This window comes from Lethenteron reissneri, unplaced genomic scaffold, assembly GCF_015708825.2.
Source record: "Lethenteron reissneri isolate LAM-NWPU_2019-01 unplaced genomic scaffold, ASM1570882v1 scaffold_1864, whole genome shotgun sequence".
NCBI classification, from domain to species: Eukaryota; Metazoa; Chordata; class Hyperoartia; order Petromyzontiformes; family Petromyzontidae; genus Lethenteron; species Lethenteron reissneri.
This window is the reverse complement of record NW_026891624.1, coordinates 2,065,428-2,092,288: the sequence shown is the minus strand read 5'-3', so window position 1 is coordinate 2,092,288 and position 26,861 is coordinate 2,065,428. Positions and strand designations below refer to the sequence as shown.

General features: G+C 45.8%; 1 protein-coding gene across 1 annotated transcript in view; it reads left to right on the top strand.

The window, feature by feature from the left end:
* The window catches only part of LOC133339416 (transmembrane protease serine 9-like), a 50,567-nt gene that overhangs the window by 21,559 nt on the left and 2,147 nt on the right, over positions 1-26,861 (top strand). The window contains exons 6-8 of the mRNA XM_061547561.1: positions 11,591-11,723; positions 16,590-16,825; positions 22,918-23,024. Coding sequence (XP_061403545.1) covers positions 11,591-11,723; positions 16,590-16,825; positions 22,918-23,024 — 476 coding nt within the window. The remainder of the gene's footprint in view (positions 1-11,590; positions 11,724-16,589; positions 16,826-22,917; positions 23,025-26,861) is intronic.

Here is a 26,861-nt window from a genome sequence, read left to right as displayed (position 1 = left end):
AGACAATCATCTGACCCATAGGTGGCAGCCATCTCAAGCCAGAGGACGAGAGGACTCTAGCCGCCACGCATATAAAGGATTTATAGTGAAAAACTTTGTTTTTACGAGTTAATTTTTTTTTCTCCTGCGTCACTTTATTCAACACCCCGTAACTCCGTCGCAACTCTTCCCCTCGCTCTGCTCACCTGCCATGCCTGGCTCGCTCCGTTAGCTCGCTAGCCTGCTCCCTTTCACTCACCTAGCCTCTCCACTGCTAGCCTGCTCTCTCTCTCACTCTCCTAGCCTCTCCACTGCTAGCCTGCTCTCTCTCTCACTCTCCTAGCCTCTCCACTGCTAGCCTGCTCTCTCTCTCACTCTCCTAGCCTCTCCACTGCTAGCCTGTTCTCTCTCTCACTCTCCTAGCCTCTCTACTGCTAGCCTGCTCTCTCTCTCACTCTCCTAGCCTCTCCACTGCTAGCCTGTTCTCTCTCTCACTCTCCTAGCCTCTCTACTGCTAGCCTGTTCTCTCTCTCACTCTCCTAGCCTCTCCACTGCTAGCCTGTTCTCTCTCTCACTCTCCTAGCCTCTCTACTGCTAGCCTGCTCTCTCTCTCACTCTCCTAGCCTCTCCACTGCTAGCCTGTTCTCTCTCTCACTCTCCTAGCCTCTCTACTGCTAGCCTGTTCTCTCTCTCACTCTCCTAGCCTCTCTACTGCTAGCCTGTTCTCTCTCACTCACCTAGCCTCTCTACTGCTAGCCTGTTCTCTCACTCACTCTCCTAGCCTCTCTACTGCTAGCCTGTTCTCTCTCTCACTCTCCTAGCCTCTCTACTGCTAGCCTGTTCTCTCTCTCACTCTCCTAGCCTCTCCACTGCTAGCCTGTTCTCTCTCTCACTCTCCTAGCCTCTCCACTGCTAGCCTGTTCTCTCTCTCACTCTCCTAGCCTCTCCACTGCTAGCCTGCTCTCTCTCTCACTCTCCTAGCCTCTCTACTGCTAGCCTGTTCTCTCTCTCACTCTCCTAGCCTCTCCACTGCTAGCCTGCTCTCTCTCTCACTCACCTAGCCTCTCTACTGCTAGCCTGCTCTCTCTCTCACTCTCCTAGCCTCTCTACTGCTAGCCTGCTCTCTCTCTCACTCTCCTAGCCTCTCCACTGCTAGCCTGTTCTCTCTCTCACTCTCCTAGCCTCTCTACTGCTAGCCTGTTCTCTCTCTCACTCTCCTAGCCTCTCTACTGCTAGCCTGTTCTCTCTCTCACTCTCCTAGCCTCTCTACTGCTAGCCTGTTCTCTCTCTCACTCTCCTAGCCTCTCTACTGCTAGCCTGTTCTCTCTCTCACTCTCCTAGCCTCTCTACTGCTAGCCTGCTCTCTCTCTCACTCTCCTAGCCTCTCTACTGCTAGCCTGTTCTCTCTCTCACTCTCCTAGCCTCTCTACTGCTAGCCTGTTCTCTCTCTCACTCTCCTAGCCTCTCTACTGCTAGCCTGTTCTCTCTCTCACTCTCCTAGCCTCTCTACTGCTAGCCTGTTCTCTCTCTCACTCTCCTAGCCTCTCTACTGCTAGCCTGTTCTCTCTCTCACTCTCCTAGCCTCTCTACTGCTAGCCTGTTCTCTCTCTCACTCTCCTAGCCTCTCTACTGCTAGCCTGTTCTCTCTCTCACTCTCCTAGCCTCTCTACTGCTAGCCTGTTCTCTCTCTCACTCTCCTAGCCTCTCTACTGCTAGCCTGTTCTCTCTCTCACTCTCCTAGCCTCTCTACTGCTAGCCTGTCTCTCTCTCACTCTCCTAGCCTCTCCACTGCTAGCCTGTTCTCTCTCTCACTCTCCTAGCCTCTCTACTGCTAGCCTGCTCTCTCTCTCACTCTCCTAGCCTCTACACTGCTAGCCTGCTCTCTCTCTCACTCTCCTAGCCTCTCTACTGCTAGCCTGCTCTCTCTCTCACTCTCCTAGCCTCTCTACTGCTAGCCTGTTCTCTCTCTCACTCTCCTAGCCTCTCCACTGCTAGCCTGCTCTCTCTCTCACTCTCCTAGCCTCTCTACTGCTAGCCTGCTCTCTCTCTCACTCTCCTAGCCTCTCTACTGCTAGCCTGTTCTCTCTCTCACTCTCCTAGCCTCTCTACTGCTAGCCTGTTCTCTCACTCACTCTCCTAGCCTCTCTACTGCTAGCCTGCTCTCTCTCTCACTCTCCTAGCCTCTCTACTGCTAGCCTGTTCTCTCTCTCACTCTCCTAGCCTCTCTACTGCTAGCCTGTTCTCTCTCTCACTCTCCTAGCCTCTCTACTGCTAGCCTGTTCTCTCTCACTCACCTAGCCTCTCTACTGCTAGCCTGCTCTCTCTCTCACTCTCCTAGCCTCTCCACTGCTAGCCTGTTCTCTCTCTCACTCTCCTAGCTTCTCCACTGCTAGCCTGTTCTCTCTCTCACTCTCCTAGCCTCTCTACTGCTAGCCTGTTCTCTCTCTCACTCTCCTAGCCTCTCTACTGCTAGCCTGTTCTCTCTCTCACTCTCCTATCCTCTCTACTGCTAGCCTGTTCTCTCTCTCACTCTCCTAGCCTCTCTACTGCTAGCCTGTTCTCTCTCTCACTCTCCTAGCCTCTCTACTGCTAGCCTGTTCTCTCTTTCTCTCTCCTAGCCTCTCTACTGCTAGCCTGTTCTCTCTCTCACTCTCCTAGCCTCTCTACTGCTAGCCTGTTCTCTCTCTCACTCTCCTAGCCTCTCCACTGCTAGCCTGTTCTCTCTCTCACTCTCCTAGCCTCTCTACTGCTAGCCTGTTCTCTCTCTCACTCTCCTAGCCTCTCTACTGCTAGCCTGCTCTCTCTCTCACTCTCCTAGCCTCTCTACTGCTAGCCTGTTCTCTCTCACTCACCTAGCCTCTCTACTGCTAGCCTGCTCTCTCTCACTCTCCTAGCCTCTCCACTGCTAGCCTGTTCTCTCTCTCACTCTCCTAGCTTCTCCACTGCTAGCCTGTTCTCTCTCTCACTCTCCTAGCCTCTCCACTGCTAGCCTGTTCTCTCTCTCACTCTCCTAGCCTCTCCACTGCTAGCCTGCTCTCTCTCTCACTCTCCTAGCCTCTCCACTGCTAGCCTGTTCTCTCTCTCACTCTCCTAGCCTCTCTACTGCTAGCCTATCACTACACACTCTGCTAGCTTCCCATTGTACACCCTGTAGCCTCTACACTGCTAACCTCTCACTATACACTCTGCTAGCTTCCCACTATACACTCTGCTAGCTTCTCCACTGTTTCAGAAGTTCTCCTGCTGTGTTTGTCTCACCTGATGACGGTCGCTTGTGTTGCGATAGAAACGTCGTGATCTGTTGATTTTCTATCAACGTGACTTTACCGAAAGAACCAAAGAGTATGGATCCCTGCAGTCACGAAAGCTTCAAATCAAGATTCCTCCTGTTTCGTTCCTTAAATACTGTAGAGGGGTAGATGTTGTGACATTATCTGTGTGCTCTTATTGCGTGAAGTTTGGGGGGATTAATGAATTTATTTAAATAAGTATAACCCGTAAAAACAAAGTTTTTCACTATAAATCCTTTATATGCGTGGCGGCTAGAGTCCTCTCGTCCTCTGGCTTGAGATGGCTGCCACCTATGGGTCAGATGATTGCATTGCACCATTAAGCAATTGGTAATTAAATATAATATTTTTGTCCTAAAAAGTGTTAAAATTTTGAATTTTTTTCACGAACATTAATTTTCACGCACAACGAGTCTGTGTGCAAAATGTCAGCTCGATTGGATCAAGGGAAGTGGCTTAAAAAACGACCGAAAGATTTGCACGGTCCTAAGCAAGCAAGCACGCAAGTGAACTTAATATAAAGGATTTAATGACCATGGGTATCCATTGTCGTTTGGGTTATTTGTATGGGAATCAAACTTACATTATGCATGCGCACTAAGCAAGCCAATTTTGCTTGTACCTCCTGTCGATTGTGTCCTAAAATAGTCATACCGACGGTAATCTCTCGAGACGCTGTACTGTGAAAGCACCACCACGTAAGATACGAGGCAAGGGTGATTCAGTTAACATTGTTACAGGAGGGAGGGTGGGGGGTGTTCACATTATTTGCGTTGCTTCACGTTTCTGCTAAGCCCGTAGCAGATACATAAAATATGCTTTTGTTAAAAAAAACACACGATAGCAAGGAAAACTGGTTTTTTCGTTGTTTCCGCTCATTATTATTGTCAGACTTCGGCATGGCAAAGAAAGCAGCCGAACGGGTTCGTCGCATGCGTGGTTCCATCAGCTCATGCTTGGCCTCGAACGACACGATGGCTAGGAGATGTTGACTACCTCGCCTGGTATACAGGAGGTCGTGGGTTCGATCCCGATCTCTTGACGCATGTTGTATATTTGGAGTCTGTGTCTTTCTCTCTCTCATCATCATCACAGTGGCTAGGAGATGTTGACTACCTCGCCTGGTGTACAGGAGGTCGTGGGTTCAATCCAGACCTCTGACGATGCCTGCTGCTGTATATTTGTAGTCTGTGTCTCTCTCTCATCATCACGGTGGCTAGGAGATGTTAACTACCTCGCCTGGTATGGAGGAGGTCGTGGGTTCGATCCAGACCCCTGACGATGCCTGCTGCTGTATATTTGGAGGCTGTGTCTCTCTCTCTCTCTCTCATCATCACGGTGGCCAGGAGATGTTAACTACCTCGCCTGGTATACAGGAGGTCATGGGTTCGATCCCGACATTGACTCACGTTGTATATTTGGAGTTTAACAAGTAGGTTTTCGTGACAAATATGATTCATAACAGAAGGATTTATCCACAATTCTGCCTGTCGCCTGATGAAGCTAGTTATTGTATTCTAGATTTGAAGCTTTCGTGACTGCAAGGATTCATATTCTTAGGTTTTTTCGGTAAAGTCACGTAGGTAAAAAAATAAAATTAATAAAAGTAAAATAAAAATGAAATTAAATAAAAATCACGACGTTTCGGAGGCAACACAAGCCTCCGTCTTCAGGTGGAACATTCACAGTATGATGGTTGTGTTGCTTCCGAAACGTCGTGATTTTTATTCTAGTTTTATTTTACTTTTATTATTATTTTTTCAAATTGTCAATGTAATGGGTTTACTCTCCAACACGCCGGTGTGCTGAACAAGTAACGAATTGGCTTTTGTTGCCGTGACAAACCTTACTAGTTGGCTGTGTAGAGTGGTGGCGGCTTTAATGACACATTCATATTCATGCGATATAACCTCAAACAAACCTCTATTATGTATTTTTGGAGTTTGCATGTTATCCCCGTGGTCGCGTGAATTTATCCTCCGGATCCTCTGCTTTTGAAAATCAACATCGCGAGTATTTGGCTACATAGCTCAGTGAGTTCTAGATTTGAAGCTTTCGTGACTGCAAGGATTCATACTCTTAGGTTTTTTCGGTAAAGTCACTGTGTAGGTAAAAAATAAAATTTTAATTAATAAAATAAAATAATAAATAAACTTGATACAGCAATCGTGCTGTGACTGTTCCACCTGAAGACGGAAGCTTGTGTTGCCTCCGAAACGTCGTGATTTTAAATTTTATTTTATTATTTTTATTATTTTTAATTATTTTTTTTCCTACGTGACTTTACCGAAAAACAAGTATAACCCGTAAAAACAAAGTTTTTCACTATAAATCCTTTATATGCGTGGCGGCTAGAGTCCTCTCGTCCTCTGGCTTGAGATGGCTGCCACCTATGGGTCAGATGATTGCATGGCACCATTAAGCAATTGGTAATTAAATATAATATTTTTGTCCTAAAAAGTGTAAAATTTTTGAAAAAATATTTTCACGAAAATTAATTGTCACGCACAACGAGTCTGTGTGCCAAATGTCAGCTCGATTGGATCACGGTAAGTGGGTTAAAAAACGACCGAAAGATTTGCACGGTCCTAAGCAAGCAAGCAAGTGAACTTAATATAAAGGATTTAAAAACCTAAGAGTACAGCTCAGTGAGGCCTAGTAATATGAAAAAAAAATGGTTTAGTTTAAATAGTTTTAAATGAAATGCATCTAGATTTGAAGCTTTTGTGACTGCAGGAATCCATACTCTTTGGTTCTTTCGTTAAAGTCACGTACCTACACAATACATGGTGCTACCTACGTGACTTTACCGAAAGAACCAAAGGGTATGGAATTCATCGTTGCATTCAACGCCCAACACAAACACTCATAGGCAGGGCGCAGCTACCTATTTCAACAGAAGGGTGATGATGCAAGATACGAGTTTGCCCCACCCCTCCTTTCTTCCGACTCACTTATGTTGAAATATCTACCGATGTTTTTAACAATCTTCTTGGTTTTTTCGGTAAAGTCATCACGCAGAAGGGAAGTAATAAAATAATAAAAATAAAACATAATAAAATTATTCTCACGACGTTTCGGCTACAACGCAAGCAGCCGTCTTCAGGTGAAGAATGAGACACTGCCAAGCTTGGAGCTTATATATAAGCGTAGGAGGTGGGCGAGGGGGTTTCAAAGTCATATTATGTGCATGCATTATGCAGGATTAGCAGCATCAAAGGGAGGGGGTAGACGGTTGCATTAACAAAGGGAGGGAATGTTAATATTATGTAGAAGCAACGAAACATGTGAATGGGAGAGCGGTGGCAGGAGATCCGCAGCGGAGCAAATAATCCATTCCCTGTGGAGAACACAAGATACACAGTCAATGCTAGTGAGTGGACTGCGGTCTGAACGTCACCGTAAACGTGAACAACAATCAGTTAAGATCCGAAATGGTTTATTACGTCCTTCCAATGATTGCTGAGCCAGAATCCATCTTCTCGGTTGAAATTGTCTCTGTGTTTGTATATGTGGATAGCCTCATGAACGAACCTCTCATGATAGCCAGATGGCTTGCAGAGAACCTCTGTCTTGGAGAAGTCAATGTCATGTGAGCCCACTGAATTGTAACAGTGATCTGCCACGGCTGAGGTGTTTGTCCTACCGTGTTTCAGGTCTGCTTTATGTTCACGGATGCGGTCCGAGACATGTCGTTTGGTTTCTCCAATGTAACTGCTACCACAGAGGAAACTTAGTTTGTAGACGCCAGGGTACTGTATGTCTGGAACCACGTCTTTTACAGACGGGACCAGATCACAACTCTGATAATGATAATGATATACACTGTCCTTGAAGTTGATTGGCCCACACCCGAGACAGCTTTTCTTAGAGCCTAGTCTCCATTGGTGTTGGACCAGATGACGCCAAAAGGCGTACAACTCAAAGACAGCGCACTATCAGAGTATTGAGAGCTCGGGGTAAGCATTTACACTATGAGACCTCCTTTACCAGTGGCAAAATATAGTGGTAGGTTTTTACCCTTTCAACTGGTACAACTTCAAGGACAGTGCATATCATTATCATCATCAGAGTTGTTTCTTTTTGTTTGCAATTTGACTGCTTGTGTTGTGGTTATTGCAAACATGATGCCTTGTCTAAAGGTGTCAGTTTTTGTACCAGTTGAAAGGGTAACAACCTATTACTATGGAATCTACCCTAGAGAAGTCTTCATATCCATCGAGTGTGTGCATGTCAACCCTGCTGCTCGTATGGGAGGGAAGGGAGGGCAGGGCAGTGGGAGACTTACCAGGACCCCAGACACCGTTGGTTGATTTCAGACTTTTTTCCCTGGACTCCTGAGCTGTCGTCCAACAACCTCCTTTATCAACCCTCTCCCCTCTCATAATAATTCATAATAAAAGGTTTTTGGGGTTAGATGGCGTTATTTATAAAGGTGTCGTAACCCTCCACCACCCGACACGGCCAATCAGCAAAAAAAAGTGTCACGTTGACAAAAGACGAATAGTTCACTACTTTAGCCCACCAGTGTGTTGAAGAGTGAATCCACAACATTGAAAAAAAATTGAGTTGTACGACGTTTCGCTGGTAATTGCATCCAGCATCATCGGGCAATTCGCTCTTCAACACACCGGTGGGCTAAAGCAGTGAACTATTTTGTCTTTTGTCAACGTGAGAATTTTTTACTGATTGGCCGTGTCGGGTGGTGGAGGGTTACGACACATTTATAAATAACGCGATCTAACACCCAAAAACGTTGATTATGAATAATATTGGTCGCGAAAGCCTGCTGCGTGTTAAACCTCTCCCCTCTATCACTCCTTTCCACCAAATCTGTACATTTTGGAGGATTTTGCCCCAATTTCCTATCCCCTTTTTCTGAGCATTTATTTTTAAATCCTTTATATTAAGTTCGCTTGCTTGCTTAGGACCGTGCAAATCTTTCGGTCGTTTTTTCACCCACTTCCCGTGAACCAATCGAGCTGACATTTTGCACACAGACTCGTTGTGCGTGACAATTAATGTTCGTGAAAAAAAAATTCCAAAATCTTACACTACTTTAGGGGGGAAAAAAATTACCAATTGTTTAATGCTGCCAGACAATCATCTGACCCATAGGTGGCAGCCATCTCAAGCCAGAGGACGAGAGTACTCTAGCCGCCCCGATGCCACGCATATGAAGGATTTATAGTGAAAAACTTTGTTTTTAAGGGTTAATTTTTAATGTATTAATTCCAGTTGCCGCCCTGCGTATAAACCCCTACATCTATAACCTTATCGTGACCCCCCTTCACCCACACGACCTCACGTAATGTTAACACGGAAGCACAGCCACCACAGCCTTTTGAGTGCGCATCAACCTTGCGAACCAAATCGTTCCTTTCGAAATCGCTCAACTCGGACACAGCGGTGTGTCGCCTCGTAACACCACCGCCGTGACCTCACAGGGGTCACTCGCTCTCGAATAGAGAGGCAGAGACGACAGACGAGGAGGAATCAACGATGAATAGAAAGGCAGCAGTGGTGGCTATCAACCTCGGCTGGTATAACAGGAGATTGCTGGTTCGAACCCGACCCTGACGCCTGATGTATATTTGGAATTTGCGTGTTTATCTCTCTCGCCGTGGTCACATGGATTTTTTTTTTCGGGGTCTTCCGGTTTTTCATTTCCACATTTAGAATGGACCTCAAGCGTTTAAGAGTATTGAGAAACGTTGACGTCACATCAAAGTGCGCGACGTTACGTAAATATAGACAACACGTTCTACTTCTCGATTTAAAGCTTCTTTCGTGACTGCAGGGATTCATCTTCTTGGTTCTTTCGGTAAAGTCACGTAGAAGGGAAATGATAAAATAATAAAAATAAAACATCATAAAATACAATTCTCACGACGTTTCGGCCACAACGCAAGCAGCCGTCCTCAGGTGAAGAACAGGTCTGTCGGAATGACCCATTCAGACGCTGTCTTTCCGACAGACCTGTTCTTCACCTGAGGACGGCTGCTTGCGATGTGGCCGAAACGTCGTGAGAATTGTATTTTATGATCTTTTATTTTTATTATTTTATTATTTTCCTTCTACGTGACTTTACCGAAAGAACCAAGAATACGTTCTACTTAATTAAATATACTTTTTAATAAATGTTTTCTCCTACAACATCAGAGTGCAGCGCCACGTTAAATATGCACTACAATGACAACAGTTTAAAGCGATTTGAAGCATGTTTAGTTTCTTTTTTGGGGGGGGGCAGAGCTTTGTGACGTCATATTTGAGGGGGGGGGGTCTGACTTTTTGTGACGCCGTGTGACGAAGGGAGGGGGGGGGGGGTCAAAATTCGTCCAAAATCGCGTGACGTCATTTATGGACGGCCCCATAAGGCAGCAATGTGTCTCGGCAGCTCAATACCAACATCGAGGTCTGCCAGCACCACGAGAGTGCTTTCAGGAGAGAGTTCGCGTTGTCTTCCTACTCCACTGCTGAAGCACAGGACTATGGTAGTCTTCAATTTCGATTTAAAGCATTCGTGACTGCAGGGATTCATCTTCTTGGTTCTTTCGGTAAAGTCACGTAGAAGGGAAATAATAAAATAATAAAAATAAATCATTAAATTTCGATTTAAAGCTTTCGTGACTGCAGGGATTCATCTTCTTGGTTCTTTCGGTAAAGTCACGTAGAAGGGAAATAATAAACTAATAAAAATAAAACATATTTTATTATGTTTTGATTGAGTTATTGTTTGGCCCTGCAGGGGGCCGTTGGCGTGGCTTTGTGTTGTTGCTGTTGCTCTGGAGACTGGGAGATCAACGACGACCCATGTTCCGTCGCCGCGTTGATGCCATTCGTCTTGATTTCTCACCAGAGGTCGCAAACTGGTTTTGATTCCTTACCCGTACCCGTACCCGGCTGCACCAGGTACCCGTACCCGGCCGTACCCGTACCCTACCCGTACCCTACCCGTACCCGGCCGGGTACAGGTAGGGTATGGGTAGGGTACGGGTATCGGGTACCCGATTGCGACCTCTGGGATGAAGCCACGTTGCAGGCGCGGGTGGGTTGATTCTAGGAACTTGAATTGTGAGAAGAGACAAGACGTTGGGAAATGAGTGACAAACGGTGACTCACCCAGTGAATCACGGCCTACCCGTACCCGTACCCGGCCGCACCAGGGTCGCAAACGGGTACCTGTACCCTTACCCGGCCGGGTACGGGTAGCCGGGTATCGGGTAGGGTACGGGTATCGGGTACCCGGTTGCGACCTCTGATCTCTGGCTGTCACCACGTCAGAGATGATCGATTGGCACGAGAAAGAGAGGCATTTTTAAATACTTTATATTAAGTTTGCTTGCTTGCGTGCTTGCTTACTACCGTGCAAATCTTTCGGTCGTTTTTTAACCCACTTCCCGTGATCCAATCGAGCTGACATTTTGCACACAGACTCGTTGTGCGTGACAATGAATGTTCGTGAAAAAATTTTTCCAAAATTTTACACTTTTTAGGACAAAAAAATTATATTTAATTACCAATTGCTTAATGGTGCCATGCAATCATCTGACCCATATGTGGCAGCCATCTCAAGCCAGAGGACGAGAGGACTCTAGCCGCCACGCATATAAAGGATTTATAGTGAAAAACTTTGTTTTTACGGGTTATACTTGTTCTTTTAATCCCGACAAACGAGATTTTTGAACTTCACTGCTCGACTCTGGCAGTCTTGGTGACACCAACGCCACCTGCCTGCGGTTCTGTCCATCTCTGGCAGAGGTCGCAAACGGGTTTTGATTCCTTACCCGTACCCGTACCCGGCCGCACCAGGGTCGCAAACGGATACCCGTACCCTACCCGATACCCGGCTACCCGTACCCGGCCGGGTATCGGGTAGGGTATGGATACCCGATTGCGACCTCTGGGATGAAGCCATGTTGCAGGCGCGGGTGAGTTGATTCTAGGAACTTGAATTGTGAGAAGAGACGAGACGTTGGGAAATGAGTGACAAACGGTGACTCACCAGTGACTCACGGCCTACCCGTACCCGTACCCGGCCGCACCAGGGTCGCAAACGGCTACCCGTACCCGTACCCGGTCGGGTACGGGTAGCCGGGTATCGGGTAGGGTACGGGTATCAGGTACCCGGTTGCGACCTCTCATCTCTGGCTGTCACCACGTCAGAGATGATCCATTGGCACGAGAAAGAGAGGCATTTTTAGAACCGAGCTACGATCCGGTCTGTGTGGTCGTGACATCGACTTCGGGGAGTGTGGGCAACCATTGGCTCAAGAATTAACGCCGTTCCCGTTTGTGATCCCGTGTGACGCCGCACGCAGCCTGTGGGAAGGCGATGTCCGGCTTCCCCAACCCGTGGCTCGTGGACCTCACCTACAACGGGGCGGCCGCGTGCAGTGCCACGGTGATCAGCAGCCAGTGGCTCCTCACCTGCGCGCACTGCATCAGCAACGCGTACGTATGGACACGAGAAGACTGACATACATACACGCGTTTGTATTCGTGTGCGTGCGCGTGTGTATGTGTGTGAGCTGCTTTGTGGTGCTCGCTAACAGCACTTGCCCCTACAGTATGTTAAGGCTATACGGGGGATCTTTGCTCCTTTGTGTAGCGGTAGTGTAGCGGTTATCGCACTGCACTACGTACCCAGCAACCCGAGTTCGACTTCTGCTCCCGGTCACCATCGGTGACGATTATATATCTGAACTGGTCTCCCCGAGGTCAACTCGGCCTAAAATGAGTAGCTGATGTCGTGTGTAAATATCGCTACTATAGGGAGACAAAGGCGGTCGGGCGTTGTGTTGGCCATCCACCCTCTCGTGCGCTGTACCGGTCTTCATAGGTGCTCGCTAACAACACTTGCTCCAAAAGTCTGTTAGAGTGCGCCTTTTGGCGTCATCTGGTCCAACCCATGTGAGACTAGGCTCTAAGGAAAGCTGTCTCGGGTGTGGACCAATCAACTTCAAGGACAGTGCACATTGTCAGAGTTATGTCTTTTGTTTGTATTATGACTGCAGGTATTGCGGTCTATGCAAACATGACTCCTTGTAAAAAGGTGTCAGTTTTGTTGCCAGATGGAAGGGTAAAAAACCAATTAGTGAAGTCTGTTAAAGCTATAAGGCGGGATTTTTCTCTTGTCTTTGTAATTTATCGCTCACGGCCAACACTAGTAACGATTATCTAAACCGGTCCTTCCCCTTAGGTCGACTCAGCCTCAAATCTAAGTACCTTTCGATTTAAAGCTTTCGTGACTGCAGGGATTCATCTTCTTGGTTCTTTCGGTAAAGTCACGTAGAAGGGAAATAATCAAATAATAAAAATAAAACATAATTAAATAATTAAATTTCTATTTAAAGCTTTCGTGACTGCAGGGATTCATCTTCTTGGTTCTTTCGGTAAAGTCACTGTCTTTCCGACAGACCTGTTCTTCACCTGAGGACGGCTGCTTGCGTTGTGGCCGAAACGTCGTGAGAATTATTTTATTATGTTATATTTTTATTATTTCCCTTCTACGTGACTTCACCGAAAGAACCAAGAAGATCTAAGTACCTGTTGCGGTGTGAAAACATCGCCACTGGGGAGACAAAGGCGACCGGGCGTTGTCCTGTCACCAAAGGCAGCGTCAAACAGCCCTAACGTGCGCATTGTAAAACGTGCCTTTGTGTTCGGATTTGTAAACGGCGTGGCGTCTCCATGTCTATTTGTCCTGTAGCCAATTCTCTGTTCGACCCACGCGAATTCCGATCATCCTCGCAGCAACAGCGGCTTTTGACTGGTCCATCAAACAGATGGTCACCGCATCACGTGCTTTCGGATCTGCTTCTGCGGCCACCTGGAACGCGCTCTTCCTTCTGATATTAGGAAGTCACTGCTAGCTATGCACTTTTAAAGAATCTAGATTGACAACGCGTTTTTTTAAAACTGCTTTTAGTGTTTAGTTTGTTGTCCTTCACCCGGTTTTTCCTCCACATTCAGAATAAACATACGTTTAGAGTATTTGGCAATGATAAATGTCCACTTTGTAAGCCACTTCGTTAGGCAATCATTTGTGATAGCCAGGTCGCATCTGAAGAAGAGCTACATAGCTCAGTGAAGTCTTACTTGGTAAAATAAATAATAGTTTAAAATAAAAAAATAAACATTTTATTTCTAGATTTGAAGCTTTCGTGACTGCAAGGATTCATATTCTTAGGTTTTTTCGGTAAAGTCACGTAGGTAAAAAATTAAAATTTAAATTAATAAAAGTAAAATAAAATTAAAATAAAATAAAAATAAAATAAAAATAAAATAAAAATAAAATAAAAATAAAATAAAAATAAAATAAAAATCACGACGTTTCGGAGGCAACACAAGCTTCCGTCTTCAGGTGGAACCGTCACAGCACGCTTGCTTACTTGATATAGCAAGCGTGTTTGCTTACTTGATATAGCAAGCGTGCTGTGACGGTTCCACCTGAAGACGGAAGCTTGTGTTGCCTCCGAAACGTCGTGATTTTTATTTTATTTTTATTTTACTTTTATTAATTTAAATTTTTTACCTACGTGACTTTACCGAAAAAAACCCTAAGAATATAAACATTTTATATTACGCACAGAGAGATTCCGGGACAAAACACTGAGCGTATACGTTACTGTCCCGCTCAGCCATGCAACTCAAGTAGTTCGTCATCAACCACTCAAAAACAGTGCGGTGCACATTCCGTCTTATAACGGTGTGAGTTCCGTGTCAAAACAACGTGCGCATTCCACGTCAAAAGGTCATGGTATTCCGCATTAAAGCAATGCACGCATTCCAAATTATGACAACGGGCACATTCTCCGTTATAACGGTGCGCGTTATAACAGTATGCATTCCGTGTTATAACAATGCACGCATTCCACGTTTAAGTACGTGTTCTACCTTATAGCGGTGCACGTTCAAGTTGTCCTAAAAGTGTTTTTCTGACGGAAGAGCCGCCTTACAGTGAAAACCACGTCGTAGTGCGAACACCGCCAGCGCGTTAAAGCGAGGACTTCGCGTATTCGCAATCCGTTTGCCCCCCGGGGTCGTGTTTGTATTTCGAGCCGGTTCCTACGCGATTCTCCTGATTCCAAGAACACAGGATGAGATGTTACTATCCTTTGTGCAAGCACTTCCAAGAGTTCATGAACAGTGAGCCTGGTGAAATTTGGGGAGCGCATCATCAGTAGTGACCCTTTGGTTCCTAGGGTGTTTCGGCCTTTCACACTATACACCCTCCCCAAAGGCGGCCAGCTACAGGGTGATCAAGCCTACGCTTGCGTCCCATTCCCAATTAGTCATAGGAGTTGCCTTGTTGTTGATAGCCAACAACCCACCAAATTTCGATTTAAAGCTTTCGTGACTGCAGGGATTCATCTTCTTGGTTCTTTCGGTAAAGTCACGTAGAAGGGAAATAATAAAATAATAAAATTTTATGGTTTATTTTTATTATTTGATTATTTCCCTTCTACGTGACTTTACCGAAAGAACCAAGAAGATTAATCTCCTGACCAAAGATTGCTTCTGTGAGCAGCGATGGGCCCACAGACGCACGCACCCGCCCACACACACGTGCACGCATGCACGCCATGCAGTTTTACAGGTAGGAACAACAGGTTCCACACTTTTTTCTTCTTGGTTCTTTCGGTAAAGTCACGTAGAATTGAAATAATAAAAATAACAATAACAATACATTTTTATTTTATTTCATTATTTCCATTCTACGTGACTTTACCGAAAGAACCAAGAAGATGAATCCCTGCAGTCACGAAAGCTTTAAATCGAGGTTCCACACTGCCCACCAGGGATTATTTGTCTGTCTGTCGTGCATTCTAATGCCCCGCCCCACCAGAGCCCTCCCATTGGCTCGGGGGCGCTGAATACAATTATTTAATTAATCGAGCTCGCGGGGTTTCGCTGACCAATGGGAACAGTGGGTTGGGGTTGGTAGAGGGGGGAGGTTTAGTGGGGGGGGGGGGGGGGGGGGGCACCGCTGCGACTCGGGCCAATGAGAGACGGGCAATGTTTCATTCACAAAATTGAACTGGGGGAGGGTGGCTCCATTCATAAAATGGAACCCTTGAAAAGAAAAATTAACCCGTAAAAACAAAGTTTTTCACTCTAAATCCTTTATATGCGTGGCGGCTAGAGTCCTCTCGTCCTCTGGCTTGAGATGGCTGCCACCTATGGGTCAGATGATTGCCTGCCACCATTAAGCAATTGGTAATTACATATTTACTTGTTTTCCCTAAACAGTGTAAAATTTTTGAACAAAACATATTATATGACAATTGTCACGCACAACGAGTCTGTGTGCAAAATGTCAGCTCGATTGGATCATGGGAAGTGGGTTAAGAAACGACCGAAAGATTTGCACGGTCCTAAGCAAGCAAGCGAACTTAATATAAAGGATTTAAAAAAGCGGATTTTTTTGTCTCGAGTTTCTTTCAACATTCCCAGCCTTAAGGTGATTCAGTTTGTCCAAAAAAGCAAATGTATTGTTTGTAAAAGATAAAACAAATTAATGCATTTGTAGGTCAACACGAAGCATATAAATTAACCCCCCACCCCCCCCAATAAAAAATAATAATTTACGAAGTATTATATGACAATGCATATTGCAGGTAGGAACAACAGGTTCCACACTGCCCACCAGGGATTATTTCTCTGTCTGTCGTGCATATGGGGAGGGGAGGGGTGGGGCTGGGTGAGGCTAGGTGGGGAGGGAGGGGCTGGGTGGGGAGGGTGAGGCTGGGTGAGGATGGGAGGGTGGGGAGGGGCTGGGTGGGGAGGGAGGGGCTGGGTGGGGAGGGTGGGGCTGGGTGGGGATGGGAGGGTGGGGAGGGGCTGGGTGGGGAGGGGTGGGGCTGGGTGGGGAGGGTGGGGCTGGGTGGAGAGGGGAGGGTGGGGAGGGGCTGGGTGGGGAGGGAGGGGCTGGGTGGGGAGGGTGGGGCTGGGTGGGGATGGGAGGGTGGGGAGGGGCTGGGTGGGGAGGGAGGGGCTGGGTGGGGAGGTTGGGGCTGGGTGGGGATGGGAGGGTGGGGAGGGGCTGGGTGGGGAGGGTGGGCTGGGTGGGGGGTGGGAGAGGTGGGGCTGGGTGGGGAGGAGCTGGTCACCCCGTGGTGCCCTTATAAAACTCAACGTTTAACCTCCACACTACACTATACACGACACACTACACTTATACAGGTAGGAACAACAGGTTCCACACTGCCCACCAGGGATTATTTGTCTGTCTGTCGTGCTCGAATGCATTATCCAACCAAGTTCCTACCTGCCCACCCCGAAGGACCGTGTTTCTACCAATGCCCTCTGGCGCAGACCGAACGTGAGCCTGTGGCAAGCGCGGCTGAGAGACGGCTCCACCGTCTCCGTGAGCCGCTTAGTGGCGCACGGACGCTTCAACGGCTCCTCGCTGGACTACGATGCGGCTCTGGTGCAGCTGAGCGCCACCCTCAACTTCTCTGGCGGCAGCGTGCAGCCCGCCTGCCTGCCCGAGCAGCTCCACTCTAACATCGCCCCGGGGAAGGCGTGCAGCCTTCTCTACAACGCAACAGGTAGATAGAACGGCGGTCGGGAACCTATGGCTCGCGAGTCATATATGGCTCTTCCGGTGACGGCATATGGCTCCCCGACAAATTTTGAGTTGAAAAAACTAATGAGAAAAAAATCAGTTTGGAACTGATTTTAAAATACTTGTGATATTCATCTTCTTGGTTCTTTCGGTAAAGTCACGTAGAAGGGAAGTAATAAAATAATAAAAATAAAACATAATAAAATAATTCTCACGACGTTTCGGCCACAACTTTACCGAAATAACCAAGAAGATGAATCCCTGCAGTCACGAAAGCTTTAAATCGAAACTTGTGATATTGCTTAATAATAGTGTGTAATTTTAAAGTAAACAGAAATTAGTTTTGAAGATAAATGTCACGGGTCACGCCTGCACGAAGCTCAACCTCACCACGTCGTATGAACCAGACTACAAGGCCATCAGCAAAACCACGCAGCACCAGAAGTCGCATTCAAAGTAAGACACATTTAATTTACTATACGTTAAAAATACTATGTGGCTCTCAATGAAACATATTTAGAAATATTTGGCTTTTATGGCTCTCCCAGTCAAAAAGGTTCTCGACCCCTTCGATAGGACGATGACAGGAAACGGCGGCAACAACGGCTGCGAATTTCCCACGGTGCACTTGTTGTCAGAGGGTGCCACGGTGGCTAGGAGATGTTAACTATCTCGCCTGGTTATACAGGAGGTCGTGGGTTCGACCCTGACACCTGCCTGCATATTTGAAGTGTGTATGTCTCCCTGTGGTCTCGTGGATTTTTCTCCGGGTCCTCCGTTTTTAAATCCTTTATATTAAGTTCGCTTGCTTGCTTAGGACCGTGCAAATCTTTCGGTCGTTTTTTAACCCACTTCCCGTGATCCAATCGAGCTGACATTTTGCACACAGACTCGTTGTGCGTGACAATTAACGTTCGTGAAAAAAATTTTCCCAAAATTTTACACTTTTTAGGACAAAAATATTATATTTAATTACCAATTGCTTAATGGTGCAATGCAATCATCTGACCCATAGGTGGCAGCCATCTCAAGCCAGAGGACGAGAGGACTCTAGCCGCCACGCATATAAAGGATTTATAGTTAAAAACTTTGTTTTTACGGGTTATACTTGTTTTCCCCTACACATTTAGAATCAACGTGCATTGAGAGTCATTGATTTCTGCTATACATTTCCACGAGATGAAAAGCCTCTTTGTTTGGGCTTCAACATTTCTGATAGCCAGGTAATTTCTCAAAAAAATAACTACATATTGCTCAGTGGATCCTTAAACCTAGTAAAATAAAAAAAAACAATTGTCAAATAGTTAAATAGGGTGCACCACCTTGCCTCCAAGTGAAGTGTAAATGCTCTTTTGCAGGATGGTCACGGGGACAGACCCACGGTGTCATGGGCTGAGACGAGTAGGGCATTAGTACCACCAGCTGTGCCCCACCTCTGTGCCACATCACTGCGTTTTAGCTGCCTGACTCTCCGCTCATTGCTCAAGGGTGACCACCTCCAACTTCCTTTGTCAAGGCGCCCTTCCTTCCCTAACCCAGCTTAAATATACGCTGCCAAGCCTGGTGGTGTTCATTCAGACCGCTGTCTTTCCGACAGACCTGTTCTTCACCTGAGGACGGCTGCTTGCGTTGTGGCCGAAACGTCGTGAGAATTGTATTTTATTATGTTTACATTTGTTTTATTTTATTATTTCCCTTCTACGTGACTTTACCGAAAGAACCAAGAAGACGCCTCCAAGTGTCAAGTAGTGCCAAGGTGCACCTAGCCTGGCACTGCCCAGTAGCGTTTTTCATCAAGCCGCATTCATAGAGGTCGATCTTGATGCCGGTGGTACTGGTCATTGGGCTCCACATCCTCCTCCTGCACCTCACTGACGAGCACAAATGTACAAGCATATAACAAGGGTTAACACATTCTAGATTTGAAGCTTTCGTGACTGCAAGGATTCATATTCTTGGGTTTTTTCGGTAAAGTCACGTAGGTAAAACATTTAAATGAATAAAAGTAAAATAAAAATATAAAAAAAATCACGACGTTTCGGAGGCAACACAAGCTTCCGTCTTCAGGTGGAACCGTCACAGCACGATAGCTGCATCAAGTGAGAGAAATTCCAAGAAAACAGTCCTTGTTGAGGGTGGGAGGAGCCAAGGTAGGCTCTGGATATTATTGTTGTGAGGTTCGGTGCGGCTGAAGCACGCTGTTAGGAATGAGCCTTTGTTATGTAGAGGTGGTGCGGCTGAAATCGCTGCCAGGAAATGAGTCTTTGTTGTGTAGAATGGTTGACTGAGCCTATTGTTATGTAGAGGTGGTGCGGCTGAAATCGCTGCCAGGAAATGAGTCTTTTGTTGTGTAGAATGGTTGACTGAGCCTATTGTTATGTAGAGGTGGTGCGGCTAAAATCGCTGCCAGGAAATTAGTCTTGGTTGTGTAGAATGGTTGACTGAGCCTATTGTTATGTAGAGGTGGTGCGGCTGAAATCGCTGCCAGGAAATGAGTCTTTGTTGTGTAGAATGGTTGACAGAGCCTATTGTTATGTACAGGCGCCATGGGTTAGATCAGATTCGGCTATTCTAAGTAAACATCTATTAATAGTAAATGAAAATAAATCAATAAAATCACGACGTTTGAAGTGATACAGTAAATCTGGCTGTGACGGTCCCACCTGAAGACGGGGACTTGTGTAGCCTCCGAAACGTCGTGATTTAGTTGATTTATTTGCATTTATTATTATTTTATTTTATTATTTTTTACCTACGTGACTTTACCGAAAAAACCTAAGAATATGAATCTTTGCAGTCACGAAAGCTTCAAATCTAGAAAATAAATCTATATATTCTTAGCGAGTATCTATTTTATTTTCTTGGTTCTTTCGGTAAAGTCACGTAGAAGGGAAATAATAAAATAATAAAAATAAAACATAATAAAATACAATTCTCACGACGTTTCGGCCACAACGCAAGCAGCCGTCCTCAGGATCGACATTTATCTATTTCATTTCACTGCATCACTGCACAATAATAACTCACTGCAGACTTATCATACGAATCATGAGAGAAAGCAGGGTTAGATTCCCTGTACATACAGTGAGAAAGCAAGAAACTTAATGAAATGTTTTGAATACTGGGAACGTCACAGGTGCAACAAGAAGCCGGGGAAGACAACGAGTTAAGTTTAGCGCAGCAATGTGAACGACAGGATGCAAGGGGGGGGAGCATCTGGTGCAGAGTTGTTGAGTAAATCTTATGGACCGAACTAACATCTTTGGGAAGGGACACTGCTCACATAGAGAGATAGACGAACATTGTCCATCGACTATCATAGTGTAGTGGGTTCGAATTAGGTGCACACACACGCAGCTTGGAGGCAACACTTTATTAAACGGTAAGTAACATAACACTGTACATGAGGTGGTGACCACCTTCCTCAACTCACTAACACTCTGGAACACGACACAGACTGGACCAGGCAGGCAACGGCCTGCCTGGCCCAGGACGACGACTCGGGACTTGACGACCGATGATGTCGTCTTCACTTCGGAGTACAACAGCCTCGCTCTGCGTTCACACCCCGCTTATATCTGGCCGGCTCCGCCCATGCCACGCCTCCCTGCCCAGGCCACGCCTCCCTGCCCAGGCCACGCCTCCCTGCCCAGGCCACGCCTCCCTTCCCCCACCTCACGGGAGGTCTGGGTCCCTCCACCACGTGACCCCCCAGGCACCCTCTTGGGGCCCCCAGCCCTCGTACGGGCCGACACAGTAGTGACGTCTTATGTCACTACATCAGTGTAGGGGTGTCCGGGGAAGGATTCCCACCAATAGGAGGGGGAGTGGGACGGTTACAGGAGAAGGGGGAGGAGATACAGTGAAGGAAAAAAGTATTTGATCCCCTGCTGATTTTGTACGTTTGCCCACTGACAAAGAAATGATCAGTATATAATTTTAATGGTAGGTTTATTTGAACAGTGAGAGACAGAATAACAACAACAAAATCCAGAAAAACGCATGTCAAAAATGTTATAAATTGATTTGCATTTTAATGAGGGAAATAAGTATTTGACCCCCTCTCAATCAGAAACATTTCTGGCTCCCAGGTGTCTTTTATACAGCTAACGAGCTGAGGGAGTGCTCCTAATCTCAGCTTGTTACCTGTATAAAAGACACCTGTGTATAAAAGACACCTATTCACAAATACTTATTTCCCTCATTAAAATGCAAATCAATTTATAACATTTTTGACATGCGTTTTTCTGGATTTTTTGTTGTTGTTGTTATTCTGTCTCTCACTGTTCAAATAAACCTACCATTAAAATTATAGACTGATCATTTCTTTGTCAGTGGGCAAACGTACAAAATCAGCAGGGGGATCAAATACTCTTTCCCTCACTGTATAAGGGAGAGAACGGGCGGTGAAGAGGGGTTGGTTGGCAGGAACGAGATTGAGACGGCTGGGGACAGGTGTGGAGAAGAGGAAAGCAAAAAATTAACCCGTAAAAACAAAGTTGTTCACTATAAATCCTTTATATGCGTGGCGGCTAGAGTCCTCTCGTCCTCTGGCTTGAGATGGCTGCCACCTATGGGTCAGATGATTGTCTGCCACCATTAAGCAATTGGTAATTAAATATAATTAATTTTTTCCTAAAAAGTGTAACATTTTGTGGAAAAAAAATTTCACGAAAATTAATTGTCAAGCACAACGAGTCTGTGTGCAAAATGTCAGCTCGATTGGATCACGGGAAGTGGGTTAAAAAACGACCGAAAGATTTGCACGGTCGTAAGCGCGCAAGCAAGCAAGCAAGTGAACTTAATATAAAGGATTTAATAAAGGATTTAAATAAAAAACGACCGAAAGATTTGCACGGTCGTAAGCGCGCAAGCAAGCAAGCATGTGAACTTAATATAAAGGATTTAAATAAAAAACGACCGAAAGATTTGCACGGTCATAAGCGCGCAAGCAAGCAAGCAAGTGAACTTAATATAAAGGATTTTTAAAAAGACGAACCCCCAGCAACCTCGTGTCGCCTCTCCTCTACAATGGCACATACACTGGCTTTGTCCGTAGCCTTACATTGTCCAAAGAATAACATTACCCAACGACTTACATTCTCCATAGACTTACATTGTCCATACAATAACATTGCCCATAGCCTTACATTGTGCAAATGCCTACATTGTCCATAGACAAATATTACACATACAATGACACTGCACGTACACTAAAAGTACCCATAGACTAACATTGTCCATCGACTAAGATTGTCCATAGTCTAAGTTTGCTCCTCTTGAAATAATGCAGTGGAAGTTAGGCACTCCCAGAATGCAGCGCTGCTGATGGGTTGTTTAAGAAATACTTTGATAATCAACGTTTTTGGGTAAGATCGCGTTATTTATAAATGTGTCGTAACCCTCCACCACCCGACACGGCCAATCAGCAAAAAAGTGTCTCGTTGACAAAAGACAAATTAGTTCACTGCTTTAGCCCCCACCGGTATGTTGAAGCGTGAAACCACAACATTTACCATTTTTGTCTTTTGTCAACGAGACACTTTTTCGATTTAAAGCTTTCGTGACTGCAGGGATTCATAATAAGAAGAGACACCTTTTTACTGATTGGCCGTGTCGGGTGGTGGAGGGTTACGACACATTTATAAATAACGCGATCTAAACCCAAAAACGTTGATTATGAATAATATTGGTCGCGAAAGCCTGCCACGTGTTGAACTAAGAAATACTTAAATTTCGATTTAAAGCTTTCGTGACTGCAGGGATTCATCTTCTTGGTTCTTTCGGTAAAGTCACGTAGAAGGGAAATAATAAAATGAAATAAATTCAACATAATAAAATAATTCTCACGTCTTCAAACGAAGACGCTGTCGCCTCGACAGACCTGGTTTTCACCTGAGGACGGCTGCTTGCGTTGTGGCCGAAACGTCGTGAGAATTATTTTATTATGTTTTATTTTTATTATTTTATTACTTCCCTTCTACGTGACTTTACCGAAAGAACCAAGAAGATATGAAATACTTGATGTTTACATGATGCCACGTGGCTCTGGGTGTCCTCTGCTTATGTCCACAGGGGTTCAGATCGCATATAACATGGAGCAGAAGGTTTGCAACTCCAGCTCCGTCTATGGTCGAGCGATGACCACCAGGATGATCTGCACCCGGGAGGACGTGTGCTCCGTGAGTGATGACAAATTAACACGCTTTGTGTGGAAGTGCCCCAGCCTATGTGATTGTATCATCATCAGCAGCAGAACCTTCTATTAGCAAGGTTGGCTACGTACGGTGTGAAAGACGCGCAACGTATAGCAGCAGCAACATGAGCTATCCACTACTTCTAGATTTGAAGCTTTCGTGACTGCAAGGATTCATATTCTTAAATTTTTTCGGTAAAGTCACGTAGGTAAAAAATTTTAATTAATAAAAGTAAAATAAAATAAAAATCACGACGTTTCGGAGGCAACACAAGCTTCCGTATTCAGGTGGAACCGTCACAGCCACGACAGCCATATCAAGTAAATGAGAGATTACAGGAGCTACCACTCCGTTTATATAATGGTTGGAGAGGGGGGGGGAAGGGCCAAGTACGACACACTTTTTATTCATATGGTAAGGTGAGGTATTTTATTTTACTTTTATTAATTTTAATGTTTTACCTACGTGACTTTACCGAAAAAACCTAAGAATACTATCCACTACTGAATAAAGATCTCTTGCAGTCATCCTTCATGGTCTCGTGACACAACGACCCATCTACCTACGCACACACTACTAGTTCTCCCATCCCTACCCTTGACATTCTCTCGGGTGTGTTTTGTCCATTGGGTAGCCAATCCGTTGTCACTTTGCCCCACAACCATCATCTCTCCTCTGCCAGAGATGCCTCTCTACCAGAGGTCCCAACCGGGTACCCGTACCCTACCCGATACCCGGCTACCCGTACCCGGCCGGGTACGGGTACACGTAGCCGTTTGCGACCCTGGTGCGGCCGGGTACAGGTACGGGTAGGCCGTGAGTCACTGGTGAGTAACCGTTTGTCACTCATTTCGGGTAGGGTACGGGTAGGGAACGGGTACCCGTACCCGGCCGGGTACGGGTACGGGTAGCCGTTTGCGACCCTGGTGCGGCCGGGTACGGGTACGGGTAGGCTGTGAGTCACTGGTGAGTAACCGTTTGTCACTCATTTCGGGTAGAGAACGGGTACCCGTACCGGCCGGTACGGGTACCCGTTTGCGACCCTGGTGCGGCCGGGTACGGGTACGGGTAGGCCGTGAGTCACCGGTGAGTAACCGTTTGTCACTTATTTCAGGTAGGGTACGAGTAGGGTACGGGTAGGGAACGGCTACCCGTACCCGGCCGGGTACGGGTAGCCGTTCGCGACCCTGGTGCGGCCGGGTACGGGTACGGGTAAGGAATCAAAACCCGTTTGCGACCTCTGCTCTCTACCCGCGTTCACTTACTGTTATGCGCGGTGAATGTGTTTATTGGCTTATAAATGTTCTCTAAACTTTGTCTCATTTTCTGTCGGTGTACATATGAGCTCGCACCTTTCTCCGTGATTGATTTACCAACACTTTCCAACTGTGTCGGATACTCTCTGCCAACGTTCATTGCATGCGGATTCATATTTCACAGCGGCCAGTGTGGCCAAGACAAAAATGGCTTTCTCTGGACACGTTCGGATGTTTCCTTCATCACCCGAAAACGCAAAATATTAATCAACAACACCCTACCTGGTTAAATTTCGATTTAAAGCTTTCGTGACTGCAGGGATTCATCTTCTTGGTTCTTTCGGTAAAGTCATCACGTAGAAGGGAAGTAATAAAATAATAAAATACAACATAATAAAATACAATTCTCACGACGTTTCGGCCACCTGAGGACGGCTGCTTGCGTTGTGGCCGAAACGTCGTGAGAATTATTTTATTACGTTTTATTTTTATTATTTTATTACTTCCCTTCTACGTGATGACTTTACCGAAAGAACCAAGAAGATGAACACTCGTGATGTTGGCCTCGTGTGACGCCACGTGGGACTTCATCACCACCACCTCGACCCATGGGGCAAGAAAGCCCGTAGTAGATGTCCACTACACATTTCGTCATTAGTTTCAACTTTCTTTTGCCAACATTCTCAAGCATTTTAAGTTGAACACGTGTGAGCCTTTCGCGACCAATATTATTCATAATCAACGTTTTTGGGTGTTAGATCGCGTTATTATTTATAAATGTGTCGTAACCCTCCACCACCCGACACGGCCAATCAGTAAAAACGTGTCACGTTGACAAAAGACAAAATAGTTCACTGCTTTAGCCCACCGGTGTGTTGAAGCACACCACAACAATTTACAATTTGAGTTGTACGACGTTTCGCTGGTAATTGCATCCAGCATCAGCAAGCATTACATCTTTCTGGTACAAATTTCTTATGTCCGGTTCCTTTCGCTTTTCTGAACAACACACTTTTAATTTTCCCCGTTATCGTCCATTCTACATATATATAAATAGTGCAAGTTTCATTCTCATCACTGCTTGCATCATCAGGTCTTCTTCTATGTGCAACCTTTTTCTTATTTCTCCGTTGGTCAATCTTTGTGTCAAGCTTAGATCCAGTATCCTTCATATCTGATTCTAGATTTGAAGCTTTCGTGATTGCAATTATTTTTTTTTCGGTAGGTAAAAACATTACAAAGTAAAATAAAATAAAAATCACGACGTTTCGGAGGCAACACAAGCTTCCGTCTTCAGGTGGTACCGTCACAGCCACGACAGCTGTATCAAGTAAATGAGAGATTTCAGGAGCTACCACTCCGTTTATATAATGGTTGGAGGTGGTGGGGCAAGGGCCGCATACTTTTTATTAATATGGTAAGGTGAGGCTTGAGACTAAGAATAGACTGCATAACAAAGTCTGAGCCTTTGTTATGGAGATTTAACTACACTTATTTGCCAATCTTATTTGACAGACAACCATCACAGTTTTACCATGTCTAGTGGTGGTCTCCCTGTCACAGGTTAAGTCACAAACCGCACCTCTCCATAACAAAGGCTCAGCCTTTGTTATGCAGTCTATTCCTAGTCTTAAGCCTCACCTTACCATATTAATAATAAGTATGCGGCCCTTGCCCCCCCCCCCTTCTCCAACCATTATATAAACGGAGTGGTAGCTCCTGAAATCTCTCATTTACTTGATACAGCTGTCGTGGCTGTGACGGTACCACCTGAAGACGGAAGCTTGTGTTGCCTCCGAAACGTCGTGATTTTTATTTTATTTTACTTTTTAATGTTTTTTACCTACGTTAATTTTCCCGAAAAAACCTAATAATACGAACATGCATTTAGAGTATGTGGCTGCTATACATCTGCACATGATAAGCCACTGCGTTGAGCTATCATTTGTGGCCAGGTCACTTCTGAAAAAGAGCTGTATAGCTCAGTGTGCCTTAACCTGGTAAAACAAAAAAAATAGTGGCCAATGGCGATTGTAGGTGTAATAAAGCTCGTTGAGACGACTTCTGGAATCCGTCTTTTATTCAACTTATGTTACTGTTTACTCCACGCTGCTGATAGGCAGCGTGAGAGGGACAGATATTGAGAGAGAGAGAGACGCACTGCCACGTGGCTACTCGGAGCCCCGCTCCCGCGTGGCCCCCTTCCTCTCTTCGTTCCCGTTCTGACCACGTGTCGTTCATCTCCACCCGTATTTAATACCCGGGTCACGTGGTACGTTTCCGCCAATCGAAACTTCCAGGCTCCCTCGTCAACTCCCGGGACCACGCCCCTGACTCGTCTCCCCATTGGCTGAGTCCAAAGCCAGCAGAACCAATCTCCACAGCTGTCACCTTTCCACCACGTCAGGGCCATGCCCCCAGGCTTCCCCCGATTGGCTGTAACCCAGAACCGGCAGAGCCAATCACCATGACAAGTTGTGATACGTCAGTGAGCCGGATATATCCTCATATTACATAGGTAAGTATGTTCAACTTCTTTAGCAAATTATGTAGCCAACCATCCTAA